Genomic DNA, 12,525 nt, shown 5'->3' on the forward strand with positions numbered 1-12,525 from the left:
CCACTCACACCCGGCACGCCGCTCTCAGGCAGGCAGGCCGCTGCTGCACAGTATAGGGCGGATCTGGGGCTCGTAGGGCAGGCTCCTTACAGCCTTGATGCAGGGGCTGGAGAAGGATCTGGAAGAATCCGGCTAGTTCGGGAAACGTGCAGGAGTGTCCCCCAGTTCCGAGGGTCCCAGGAATAAGGGAGGGGGTCCGGGGCAGTCAGTGGGAGGGGCGAAACAGAAAAAAAAAAATTCACGCACAAGAGCTTGAACCTGCTCGGCCGCCGCCGTCTCTAGAAAGTTCTCCACCCCCCTTAGCTGCTCCCGCTCCAGCTCCTCCCAGCCCCTCCCTCCGCGGCGGGGTGGGGCCAAGCGCTCCCCCCACCCCCACCTCATTAACCACCCACTCCCGCTCCAGCGCCCGACTCCGCCGCGGGCTGCGAGCGCGCCGGCTCGGAGACTTTTGTCCTTCGGCCGGTTTGTGGCTCGCTGCGCCCCGTGCAGGAGGCCCGGCGGCCTACGGGTTTGGCTCGCGCCTAGTGCCCAGCTCCCGGAGTATACGGCGCACCAAGCGGCGATGACCGCCGAGGAGATGAAGGCGGCCGAGAGCGGGGCGCAGTCGGCGCCGCTGCCCCTCGAGGGAGTGGATATCAGCCCCAAGCAAGATGAGGGCGTGCTGAAGGTGCGGGCGGGGGTGGGCGGCCTGGGAGCCCCCGAGACGGGACGCGGCGGGAACGGCCGGTGGGGGGGCGGGGAGAGGGCGTGCAGCCGGCAGCGGTTGCATCGCCCTCCCGGGCCAGGCTGCGTCGCTGGGGCGCGGAGGGCGGCCTCGCGCTCGGCATGGGGTGGCCCAGGTGCGCCGGGCAGAGCCGCAAACCCCGAGCGCTGTGGCGCCCGAGGTCGGGCCGGGACTGCGGCGCCAATTCCGGCGTGCGCGGTGTGGCGGGAGGGGCGGGGCACGCGAGCCGCAGCCGGGCAGGGTGGTGTGTGCCCACCGCTCGCCGCGACCCCGCGCCCGGGCCGCCCAGCCTACTGCCTCCCTGCCAGCTGCACTCGGGAAGTCCCAGGGTGCCCCCGTCGGAAGCGCTGCAGGAGCTCGTGTACCCCTGCTAGTTAAATATTAGCCAGGACGTGAAGCGGGGCAAAGGAGTAGTGTCCTGGCCCAGAGGCCGTTGTGCAGCACGGCCCGGGGCTGGCCGCGAGGAAGGTTCCCGCGGCCGCCGCCCTGCCGTTACCCCGTCTATAAAGGCTGGGACCCAGCTAGGTCACCCGCTCGGCCATGCTGTCCCCCTCCCCCCACCCTCGTGAAAGCCACGGCGCGGTGCAAGCCGGGACCTGTAGTTCCCTCCCCCAACTCCCGCCTGCGCTGGGGCTCCGGGTGGGGTGTGGGGCCGGGAGGAGGTGCTTTGCTTGGGATCCTGCTGCTGTGTAACCGCCCGGCTACTTTCCGGAGGACCAGGGAGGGTGGTGGTCCGGGACAGGGGGCAGGGCTTCTTGACTTGGGTCGAGACAGCCCGGGCTGGTTCACAGCAGGTTCTGCCGAGTCCTCGATGGCGAAATCCTAGGCCGGATTTCGTGCCTGCCTTTCATCGAGTGCTTCTGCCTAGTCGTGACTTCCCACTGCTCAGCTCCACGTGTGTGTGCGCGTGCGCGTACGGTGTGTATGTGTGTACCGGACAAAGCCAGAGACCTTTGGGAGCCTTTACCTAGTTTAGAAATGCATCTGGCTTTGCCCCAGATCTTGGAATCCCAAGCTGCCCTCCCAAGTGTTCTGGTGATTTCCACAGGGTTGATTACAGAAAGGGTCATTTTCCCCTTCTGTTTGCCACTCCTACCCTTTTTTACTGCTCAAGTCCCCTGGACATTCTGTCATGTAAGTTTTCCCTTAGAGGATAACCACACACTTACCAGGCGACCCCTGGAGTCACTTTTTAAGAATACTAAAGGTGAGAAGCAGAGACTTGTGGGTCTTGGCATATAATCTAATCCTGAAATAAAAGACCTAATCAACCTACCAGTCAGGAATGCTTACGTCCTAAGTCAGGGTTTAGGGCCTATTTGAGAGCCCCTGCTCATCTATAACCTGCTGATTTCTTTTATTTCTTGGATTGCTTTTATTCTCTTCATTACTCATATTCCTCTCCTCATCTCCAAATCAGACCCTGATCTGATGACCAGAGGTATTTAGCAGGATCAGAAAATGGAGCACAAATACTTCTCCCTTCAACCTTTTACCACTTTAGTCCTCCACTAGCCCTGATAGGGATTATCATCACTACTTTACAGGTAAGTCTGGAGGTATAAGTGACTTACCCAAGATCATAAGCAAAACTTGGACTTGGGTCTTTTTGTCTCCATTTCTCACCAAGTCATGTCATACCTCATGAACGCTAGGAAATTCAGTCAAGCTTCATACTGGAATCATTTATGGATTGGTCCCCTTGAATCTACTTACAAGGAGGCAGAAGAGTCCCCCTGTGCCCATCAGAGGCCTGCAGGCAGTTTTGGTGCCTCTTTCTACCCCCATCCCTGGGTACTCACCCTTTTCCACTTCCTCCCAGGTCATCAAGCGAGAGGGTACAGGCACAGAGACACCCATGATTGGGGACCGAGTCTTTGTCCACTACACTGGGTGGCTGTTAGATGGCACCAAGTTTGACTCCAGTCTGGACCGCAAGGACAAATTCTCTTTTGACCTGGGAAAAGGTAGGCATGATTAGTGGGTTCCTAGGATAAGCTTTTGGGAGGAGGTGTAAGCTGGTGCAGGTAGAAGCCATATTGTCAGGAGGAATAGTCCTGTTAATACCTGTTAATGTTTTTCCCCTTACACCTTTTCTTCTAATGTCCTATAACTGTATTGTTTCTAGCTCCCCCTCCCTGGATTATCTCAGAACTCCTCATTTCCTCTTCAGAGATAGACTGTCTTGTTTCTGGAACTCCTTTGTTCTGGAGTTGAGTGCTATGGTTTGTTTTTTGTTTTTTTTTTTTAAAGAGGTCTGAGACCTGACAGCACTCACTGCAACCAGGTTTTCTACCTTCCTGGTCCCATTTCTAAAGAGTGTCCAGCTTCCCCACTGGTGTGGTTGCTGTTTGAGCCCAGAGTCAGCCCAGCCAAGGAGGATGTGTTTGCTTTCTGTACCTGCAGGGGAGGTCATCAAAGCTTGGGACATTGCCGTAGCAACCATGAAGGTGGGAGAAGTGTGCCACATCACCTGCAAACCAGAATATGCCTACGGCTCTGCAGGCAGCCCTCCAAAGATCCCCCCCAATGCCACGCTTGTGTTTGAGGTGAGTGTCCAGCCACAGAGAGCAAGGCACAGAGCCGGCCTTATCTCAGCCCAGAGAGCCTGGCTGCCCTCCAGCCCTTCCTGCTGCTTGGAGACAATGTAGCCAAGACTGAGGGCCTGGCCTTAGGGAGGAGGAAGAACGAGAGGGCTGCTGGCTCTGCCTGTGCATAGTCTGCTGCTGCTGGGAAGTGGCTGGAGGTGGGGGTTCTGGTGGGAAGAGGCAGGCACAAACTCCTTTCCAAACTTGAAGCAGAGTAAGGGGGTGAAGCATGTTCATCTCAGGAGTAGAGCCCAGAGGAGGTGGGTTATAAGTTTTGGTTGAAAGGAATCAAGATGTCAGAACCTATACACGGTTGTAAGTAACAGCATGGAACATTGGTACTCTAGAGATCAGAGGTGGGGAGAGATGCTTCCCCATTGGCTCAAGGGGGTGGGTGAGGAAAACCTTTGCTGATTAGGTGGAACTTGACAGTGTTCAGTCTGAAAATGGCTGAACCCTAATCAGCGGCTAACTTGGAGAATGTCCAGAAGACCACTGAGAGGGTTCGGGTCATTTCTAATGCCTACCACATGGGGCTTCTCCAGTTGCTGACTGAGGATCACCTGGACCACATCCTTCTTACGGGGAGCAGGTAGTAAATGGGGGGATGTCCTGAGGTTAACTGGAATCCCTGTGGCCTGCCCACCTCCGCCAAAGTTGAGACAAGGGCAGCTCCCGGAACTTGGAGCAGACATGCCCCTCTGTGCACTCCTCGTGTGGCCGCCGTAGTGTCAGACTGGCTGGCTGGTTCCTAGGGACCCTTTTGAGTGAGAGAGAAGTCAGGGTCTGTTGACAAGCTGCTGCTGAAAGGCATCGTGCCACCTTGTCTTATCCCACAGGTGGAGCTGTTCGATTTCAGGGGGGAGGACCTGACGGGAGAAGAAGATGGCGGGATCATCCGGAGAATACGGACTCGGGGTGAGGGCTATGCCAGGCCCAACGAGGGTGCTGTCGTGGAGGGTAAGAGAGGACCATCCGGGGTTTCAGCTTGGGTGGCGGTCTTTAGGCCCTGGGTGGCTTGGGGCAAGTCACTTCCTTCCTCTCATCCTGTTCTCTTGCCTGTGAAAGAAGAATCGGACCTGGGCCATCCCCGATTAATGTCCCTTTGGGTCTGAGAGCACAAGGGCTTACTGAGGGCAGTAGGCGATGGGGTAGAGCAGGGCCGGTGGCATCCATGCTCCATCACTGGCATGCTCATGCCTGCCATGCGGCCTCTCTCTCATGCCAGTTGCATTGGAAGGTTACTACAAGGATCAGATATTTGACCGGCGGGAGCTCCGCTTTGAGATCGGGGAAGGGGAGAATTTAGATCTGCCTTGTGGGCTGGAGAAAGCCATTCAGCGCATGGAGAAAGGAGAACATTCCGTCGTGTACCTGAAGCCCAGGTGAGCAGTGGGCACGCTGCACAGCAGGTGGGTGAGCTGAGGTCAGAGTGTCTGTCATAAGTTGTATAACTAACTAGCCATCTGTTTATCCTTTGCCCTGCGTGGTTCACTACCCCCATAGCCTCATGAGAGGTCATTGTGCCTCTGGGCACTCCAAACAGTAAGATCTCATATTTTGGAGTGTGGCCACAATTGTCCACATCTCCGTGGATCCAAGCCTAATCTTTTCAGATCCTGTCCTCTGCCGACATCAAGATTCTCATCTCCCATTAATTCATTCAATCGATTCTTCGTGCTGTTTATTGAAACACACCTACTGTGTGTCAAAACACCGTGCTGAAAGTTCCTAGATATCCAGAGACATTATTCCTGCCTTCTAGAACTTACTATTCAATGAGATCCATTTAAATTAATCATCCCAGGGTGGTGGGAGTTAAAAGGTCCGTCAGATGCTAAGACCAACTAATTGTTGTGAATAGGTCAGGGAAGATTTTGCCAAACAGGAAGCATATGAACCAAGTCTCCAGGGGTAGGGAGGTACTTTCCAGGAAGCAGGAGGCTTTTTCACTGTGGAGCAGGTTAAGTGCTACTGAGATGACCTGGAGTGTTTTTGCCCCCACAGCTATGCATTTGGTAGTGCTGGGAAAGAAAAGTTTCAAATCCCACCGAATGCTGAGGTGAAGTACGAAGTAAGCCTGAAGAGCTTTGAGAAGGTGCGTTTGCTCAAGGTCATCCTATCCTCAAGTCAGGTCCCTGCCTGAGGGTGACTCAGGTAGCTGACAGCTCTATTCCTTCCTTGGGCTGTGGCAGGCCAAGGAGTCTTGGGAGATGAATTCAGAGGAGAAGCTGGAACAGAGCACCATCGTGAAAGAGCGGGGCACCATGTACTTCAAGGTGAGTCAACAGCTGTGGTGCTGAGGACACGTCCAGGGAGCAGACAGGTTGTCCTCTCATGTGAGTCCGTTGGTCTTGCCTGAGGGTAAGAGAGGGAGGCAGGACTCATGCCTGCCTGTGGCTCACTGCTCTCTGTAGGGCCTGACAGTCTGGTGCCACTGGACCCGTGCCGGGTGCCTGAGCCTCCCTCCTGTTCTAGGAAGGCAAGTATAAGCAAGCTTTACTGCAGTACAAGAAGATTGCGTCCTGGCTGGAATACGAGTCAAGTTTCTCTAATGAGGACGCGCAGAAGGCACAGGCCCTTCGACTGGCCTCCCACCTCAACCTGGCCATGTGTCACCTGAAGCTGCAGGCCTTCTCAGCCACTATTGAAAGCTGTAACAAGGTGAGGCCCTGTGAAAGAGGGCACGGGAGCAACACTGAGGCAGAGTTGGTGAGCAGCTAGAGTCTGAAGCTTGCCCGCGGTGACGAGGGCGGGGGGAAGGGGTGTAGGTGGCAGGGTGGACTAGGTGGAGCTCTGAGACTGAAGGGCCCAGGCCAGGGCTGTGAGAAGCCAGCACCTTGGTTTCAGTGGAAGGAGGCAGCTAACACACGTAGAAGGGTGGGGAAGAACTTCAGCATTTTCTCCCCTCGTTCTCAGCCTCTCCCTCCTTACCCCTCTTACACACGTTTTATTCTGAAGAGAAAGGAAATGTTGCAGGCTCTTCTCTTTCATTTAAAGACCTGTCTTCTATCTCTCTGCTTCTTGGGCTAAATTAGGTTCCTTGCTAGACGTTGGCCCTTTGCATTTAATGTCCAAGACTCATTCTTTTTGGAGTGGAGCCAGCCACTCCATTGCACCTCATCCTGCTGAGCCCAGTCTTGGCCAGGTGAGCTGCAGGCTGTGGGGTCTCACGGTGTCTTCCTTCCTGCGTCCTTAGGCCCTGGAACTGGACAGCAACAATGAGAAGGGCCTTTTCCGCCGGGGAGAGGCCTACCTGGCGGTGAATGACTTTGACTTGGCACGGGCAGACTTCCAGAAAGTTCTGCAGCTCTACCCCAGCAACAAAGCCGCCAAGGCCCAGCTGGTTATCTGCCAGCAGCGGATCCGCAAGCAGCTCGCACGGGAGAAGAGGCTCTATGCCAACATGTTTGAGAGGCTGGCTGAGGAGGAGAGTAAGGTGAGAGCAGGATGGGGAACAGTCTGGATGGAGGGAAAAAGAGGTACTACCTCCTGTGCCCAGCCCAGCTGGTGTGGGCATTTTGTGCCTGTGGTTCTTTTCTGATCCTGGAAACCGGAAATTGCCCTCATCCCTGGAGCAGTTAGGCTATGTGCTGCTCCCTAAGTGAAGACTCCTGCTGTGGGTCCGGCAGGCCTCTGTGCCCAGGGATGGTCACCATGCCTGAGCCCTGGGGGCCAGGATGTTGATCTGGGTGTGCTTCTCAACATACATAAAGTTCCGAAAACTGTTTAAATAGAATTCGAACTGCATGAAAAGGCTTCCCTCCCACCACCCAGAAGCAACTAAAATTTACCAGGACTTACTTCATCCCAGCATATTGTTTACATAAGCAGACAAGTTTGCATTTCCTGCCTTTTCCCTAATAAAAGGCAACATGCTGTATTTTCCCTATCATGCTTTCTTCATGTCAAACCTGAAACTTATTTGATACCGTGTGAAGAACTTTCACATGCTCTGCTGTTCTTACATAGGATTCCATTGTCGGTAAGTCCTGTCTTGCTGACCCAGTGCCCTACTTCTTAGTCTCCTGATGTTCCAAATAAGCATTGTCCCATAGAAACAGTGCAGGTCACATAGTAATTGTAGATTGTCTAGTAGCTTTGTTTTAAAAAAGTAAGCAGAAAGAGGTGAACTTAATTTTAATATTTAGTTGACCCAGGGTGTCTAAATATTTTAATTGCATACGTTTTTTTTTTCAGTCTCCAAATTCCAGTATATATTTTATATTTAAAACACCAATATGAACTAGCTACATGGTAGTGTTCTAATAATACCTATTGTGTAGGGATATCCTTAGGACCTACCCCAGAGAGAATTGCTGTGTCCATGTAATTCTGTTAGAAGTTAGTAGGTATTCTTTTGATGTGGGGCAGACCTTACACAGTATCACTGTGCCAGGTGTATAGGTTTGTCACTAGATCGGTGGGGTGCAGTCAGGGGACAGTGGGAACATGGAAAAAGAGTCCCTGAGTTGCAGAGGAACTGGACAAGATGAGAACTGACTTCATCCCATTGCTCTTTCCTGCCTTTCTGCAGGCCAAGGCAGCAGCAGCTTCAGGAGACCACGCTGACACAGAGATGAAGGATGAGCAGAAGAGTGACGTGGCGGGGAGCCAGCCTCAGGTGGAGACAGAAGCATAGCCTGTCCCAGGCCTGCTGTGGCCGCTGGCCTCCCCTGCTCCCTACCCTGCTCCGCCCTGTTAGTTTTGTAAAAACTGAAGAATTTTGAGTGAATTAGACCTTTATTTTTCTATCTGGTTGGATGGTGGCTTTGGGGGAAGGGGGAAGGAATAGGCTGGGGATTGTGTTAGGCGGTGTCACCCCTCCCCTTCCTCCTACCGTTACACAGGAATGAATGTCCACCCACACGCACACTTGTCAGAACGTTAATTTATTTTGCTTCCTCTGTTTACTCTGTCCATTTTTCAAATGGTAGAAGGGGGTGAGTGGTAGGGATGTGGAGTCTGATGTGAAACCAGAGTGGAAAGGGAGACTTGTGGGCAGCCGTTTTCCTTGTCCTGTTCTCCTCCTCGTCCATTTCCAAACACGTGGCCTTGTGAGGGTGCTGGCTGTGAGGAAGACCACTGCTGTGCCCGTTCCCTCCATTCCCTCCTCACCCCAGGTGGTGTGGCTGATGTCTTCTGGTGTCCCGGTGACTGTCCCCTGCCATCCCCTTCTGGTGTTTTCCCCTAATCTGTTTCCCTTCCCAGCCAGGTGGAGTACCCCCACCCCCCAGCCTCCTCTCTGCACGTAGCTGAAGGTCCAAGCCCACTTCAAGTTCTGTGCTCGAGCAATAAAGTGGAAATGATAAAAGCTGGGTGTCAGGCAACCCTTTCTGTGTGGCTTCAGGTTGGGTGTCGGTGGCTGCCCTGGGGCAGAATGCATGGAGTCACCCGCCTCACCCCTAGCCTTGCTTAAATCCAGCAGCGGGTAAGGATGCAGTGGGGCAGAAGCCCACTGTGCTGGGCAGACAGCAGCCGTGGGTCCCCAGCAGCCTGGTGGGTTGAGAAGCTCTGGTTTTCTTTCTAGCACTTAAGAAAAAGAAAACAAACTAGAATCTAAAGTATTGGGATCACTTGTGTTTGTCTTGAAGTTAGATCTACTTCTGCCTACTGATTGAGTAGAAAGCAAAAACATTCTTGGTTTCCCAACAAGGTAAAATGAGAAGCCTGCACGGGAGCTGGAAGAGTCCGTCAAGCCCAGGAAGGGTGCCTTGGGCCCACTTTCCTCTCCTTTCTCCACCTTAAATGGAAAAGCTTATGCTTCTAATTACACTTCACCCTTGACTCCTGAGCATGGGATGGGGCCCTGGGAGAAGCCCAGGGGCTCCAGTCAGCCTTGGCTATGGACCAGAGCCTTATCTATGCCGTTGTCCCTCTTCTGTGGCTGTTCGGTCCTTCCTGCACAGGGGCAGAGGTAGGCTGCCTACCCACACGTCTGTACAGTTCCTTCTAGAAGAGACTGCTCCATACTTAGGCTGTGCAAGATGAGTGTCTGTGTGAGGAAGTCCCACCAGCTCATACAGTGTGGGTGGTGCTGGGGCCAGGGCTAAAATCTGCCCACCGGTGTCCCAGTACCTGCTTGCTCGCTGGCTTCACAGAGTTCAGTGTTTGAGACTTGTGCCTGGGTCATTTTTGATATGTCAAGATCAGTTAACTGCCAGCTCTCGTTAAGCACTTAAGATGTAAGCCTCGCACTAATGCGAGAGCCTCATGAAAACCTTACTCCTTGCAGCCATTCTACAAAAGAGATCTCACCCCATTTTACAGATGAAACCAACATACAGGTGTTGCATGGAAGCAGGGTCTGCTTGGAGTGTGCACTCTTGAACAAATCCAAATTCTGCCTTGAGGTTCACACGGCCTTGGGCAAGTAGGGCTGCTTTCCTCATTTGCAAAATATGGAGATGGACAAAAAACACGCCTGATGCTTCTTCCAGCCCTTAATGTTTCTGGGATTCCAAGAATTTGAAACAGTCATGTACCTAGAACCCTGGAGCTGTACAAGCCTTGATTTATGGAACTGTCTCATGTTTTATTAAAGTGGCCCAGAGTCTTTTAAGGTCAAAATTAACTCACCACGTACTCTGCTTTGCTGTTGGTCAATGCACCTTCCTCACCAGCACTTGACCTTCCCATATGGAGAGATGGCTTGCCTGGTTTGAGGAAAAGCCGGTGAGCTGTTACTGCAGATTTGAACATGGTCTCTTGAAAATACAGGTTATCGTGTTCTGATGCAGGTGCAAACATCATGTTCTGTAAGTATTCCCTGGAGTATTTCTAGTCTCCATCCCAGCAGACTCTCCCCATAAGCAGCACATGCCTCTAGCCTGCTCCATCTGCAAAGGCTGCTGTTTTGCAGCCCCTCCATCCCACCATCATGTCACTTCTCCTTACCTTCAAACTGTATCCCTCCAACTGCCAAAAGCCCTATCAGTGACCCCATCCCATTTAGGCTGAAGATCAGGATCACTGTCATGGCCCACACCCTGCAGCACCTGGCCAGGCCCACCTTACCAGCAGCAGTACACTTGACCCTCTACACCAGATGTCACTGAGAGGAAAAGGGCAAACTCTCATTTCCATTGGAGAAATAATAAGCAAAAGATAATGTCAGGACCAGTGAAAAGTAGTACCTTTTAAGAAAACTCATTGGAAAAACGAGAACCTTTGACGCCTTAGCCCTTCTGCCTCAAACTACCCTTTCCAAATGCAGGCCACCTCAGCCTTGTAACCCTGAAATGGAAGTGACAATGGGCTAAGGGCAGAGCTGAATGAAGCAAGTGTAAGAAAAGATATTCTAAGAGGAAAACAACTGCTTTCTGCAATCAGCATGGTTGACTTTATGGCCATGGTTTCCCGGCTGCTTACCAACATCATGACCTGGATGCACCACTATCCTTAACTCTAAAATCTCAGAATCAGAATACAACCTTATTTCTCAGATAATGAACAAGGCTAACTAGCCATTTGGGAGTCAAAGTAAGAATGAAAGATATACAAAGTGGTTCTAAGGAGGAACGATTAAGGAAAAGCAATGTCTTCGTGAGCTTCCAGTCCTTGGCAGAAGAGACCAGCCATACCCCATCCCTGCCCCCATGGAGTGCGTGCTCCTCAGGTCACCAAGATCCTGTACTGTTAGATGTGCTTCACACACACGATTCCTTCTGAATTTTTTTTATTGAGGTGAAATTCATGTAACAAGATTAACATTTTGAAGTGAACAATTCTGTGGCAGTCCAGTCACACTGTTGTGATTACAACCCCCACCTCTATCTAGTTCTAAAACATTTTGGGGGGGGGGTTTCTGGGGGAAAACGGAGTAAGGAGGCAAGGCAGAAACTTCCCAAAACCACATGGAACATGAAAAAACAGCACATACAAGTAAACCTGAAAACATTTTCATCATCCTTTGTGATGGATGGACATCCTTAAGTCCATTTCCTCATGTTTGGACTCCAGGGACAAAACTACTTTTCATTCTTCAGCTAATGGCCAGTAGAGTCTTTAACCAGCAACAGCCCTGACGAGGTCAAAGCTTTCCAGAGTCAGCAGTCCTTTCTCACAGGGCCAAACTGGTGAGGAAGGGGTGGGATTCCAAGTGGAGCTCTTGAATACCAGCATTTCACTCAGAGCAGGGCTGCCCACGCAGTCGTTCTTGCCTAATTTCTAGGTCAAGTAAGTTTGAGAAACAGGTTTCTGTACTTCATGACTTCTCAGAAGCTTTTGTATGCTAAGGTGCACGGTCTGTTAGGGAAAGAGAATGAGGGAGTCTCTCAGACTGAACCCACTGGGGAACCCTAGGCACTGCCTCTGGAATGCTGAGGGGCTCTGGGCCTCACTTGTAGAAAGAGCTTTAAAGGTCCTGTTTCTTACCTAGGCATCCTAGACAAGAGAGGACTTGCATAGGGCCCTCTGTCTACTCTTGGAGGAAGAACCGGACAAAGTATCTCCCTAGAAATGCTTTCCACATAAGGCCCCTCCTCCCAACCCTCCCACAGCAGGTGCCTAGTGAAGCTATTGTTTGGCTAGTTTGTGAAGAATATGCCCCCCACTCAACTGTATCCGTGCATCTCACCAGAAAGACAGCCTGGTTAGGCAGTGTGGGGAGTAAGCCAAAACCCATACTGGAAGAGTGCTTGGCTCCAGATGGTGCCACTGGAGACCCGCCCATGGCCCAAGGGCCCAAAATGGGTGCTCCTTGGGAAGCCGAGGGTCTGCACACATGGCTCTGCAATGCTTAGTCCTGTGTTCCACTTACTGTAAATATAACACCTAATGCCAGGAAAGTAATTCACGCAAGGTGGTGAGAGGCATTTGAGTGGAAAGACTTGATTCATGCCACGTGTCCTGGAGATCTAGCTCTCCTCCCTGTCTAACTTTATTTGGCTCTCTTGACAAAAGCCAAAAGGCGTGGTATCCATCCTCTGATCATAATGACATGACCTTCATGGCAAACACAGAACAAACAAAAACACATGCTCCCTGGCACAGGAAGATCAAAAACAAGAAGCCCAAGTGATGAGGAAGATAAAACTAAGGTATTGTGAAGTGCTGGGTCAGGGTGTAAGTTCAGAGAACCCGCTCAGACCGGGCACTTGCCGACAGAAGCAGGATGAGCCTCATCTATTCTGTCCTGGGTTATTTATTAATTTATTTTAGTTTAATTCAAAGGACTGGAAAAAAGGGAAAACAATGGAAAAATAATATAGT

General features: G+C 52.0%; 1 protein-coding gene across 1 annotated transcript; it reads left to right on the top strand.

Moving 5' to 3' along the window:
• Positions 1-395: 395 nt before the first annotated feature.
• On the top strand, positions 396-8,626 carry FKBP4 (FKBP prolyl isomerase 4). The gene is made up of 10 exons (XM_036908034.2): positions 396-667; positions 2,547-2,691; positions 3,131-3,273; positions 4,152-4,272; positions 4,541-4,697; positions 5,320-5,410; positions 5,508-5,591; positions 5,791-5,976; positions 6,512-6,751; positions 7,850-8,626. The coding sequence occupies exons 1-10, from the start codon at positions 563-565 to the stop codon at positions 7,952-7,954; spliced, it is 1,377 nt and encodes a 458-aa protein (XP_036763929.2). The 5' UTR covers positions 396-562; the 3' UTR covers positions 7,955-8,626.
• Positions 8,627-12,525: the final 3,899 nt, after the last annotated feature.

Source organism: Manis pentadactyla, chromosome 14 (assembly GCF_030020395.1).
Source record: "Manis pentadactyla isolate mManPen7 chromosome 14, mManPen7.hap1, whole genome shotgun sequence".
NCBI classification, from domain to species: domain Eukaryota; kingdom Metazoa; phylum Chordata; class Mammalia; order Pholidota; family Manidae; genus Manis; species Manis pentadactyla.

Excerpts from the sequence above, each read along its gene's own strand:
- FKBP4 (XM_036908034.2), top strand. The coding sequence starts at position 563 with ATGACCGCCGAGGAGATGAAGGCGGCCGAGAGCGGGGCGCAGTCGGCG. Across the intron at positions 3,274-4,151 it reads ATGCCACGCTTGTGTTTGAG|GTGGAGCTGTTCGATTTCAG; the intron begins GTGAGTGTCCAG and ends CTTATCCCACAG. Across the intron at positions 6,752-7,849 it reads TGGCTGAGGAGGAGAGTAAG|GCCAAGGCAGCAGCAGCTTC; the intron begins GTGAGAGCAGGA and ends GCCTTTCTGCAG.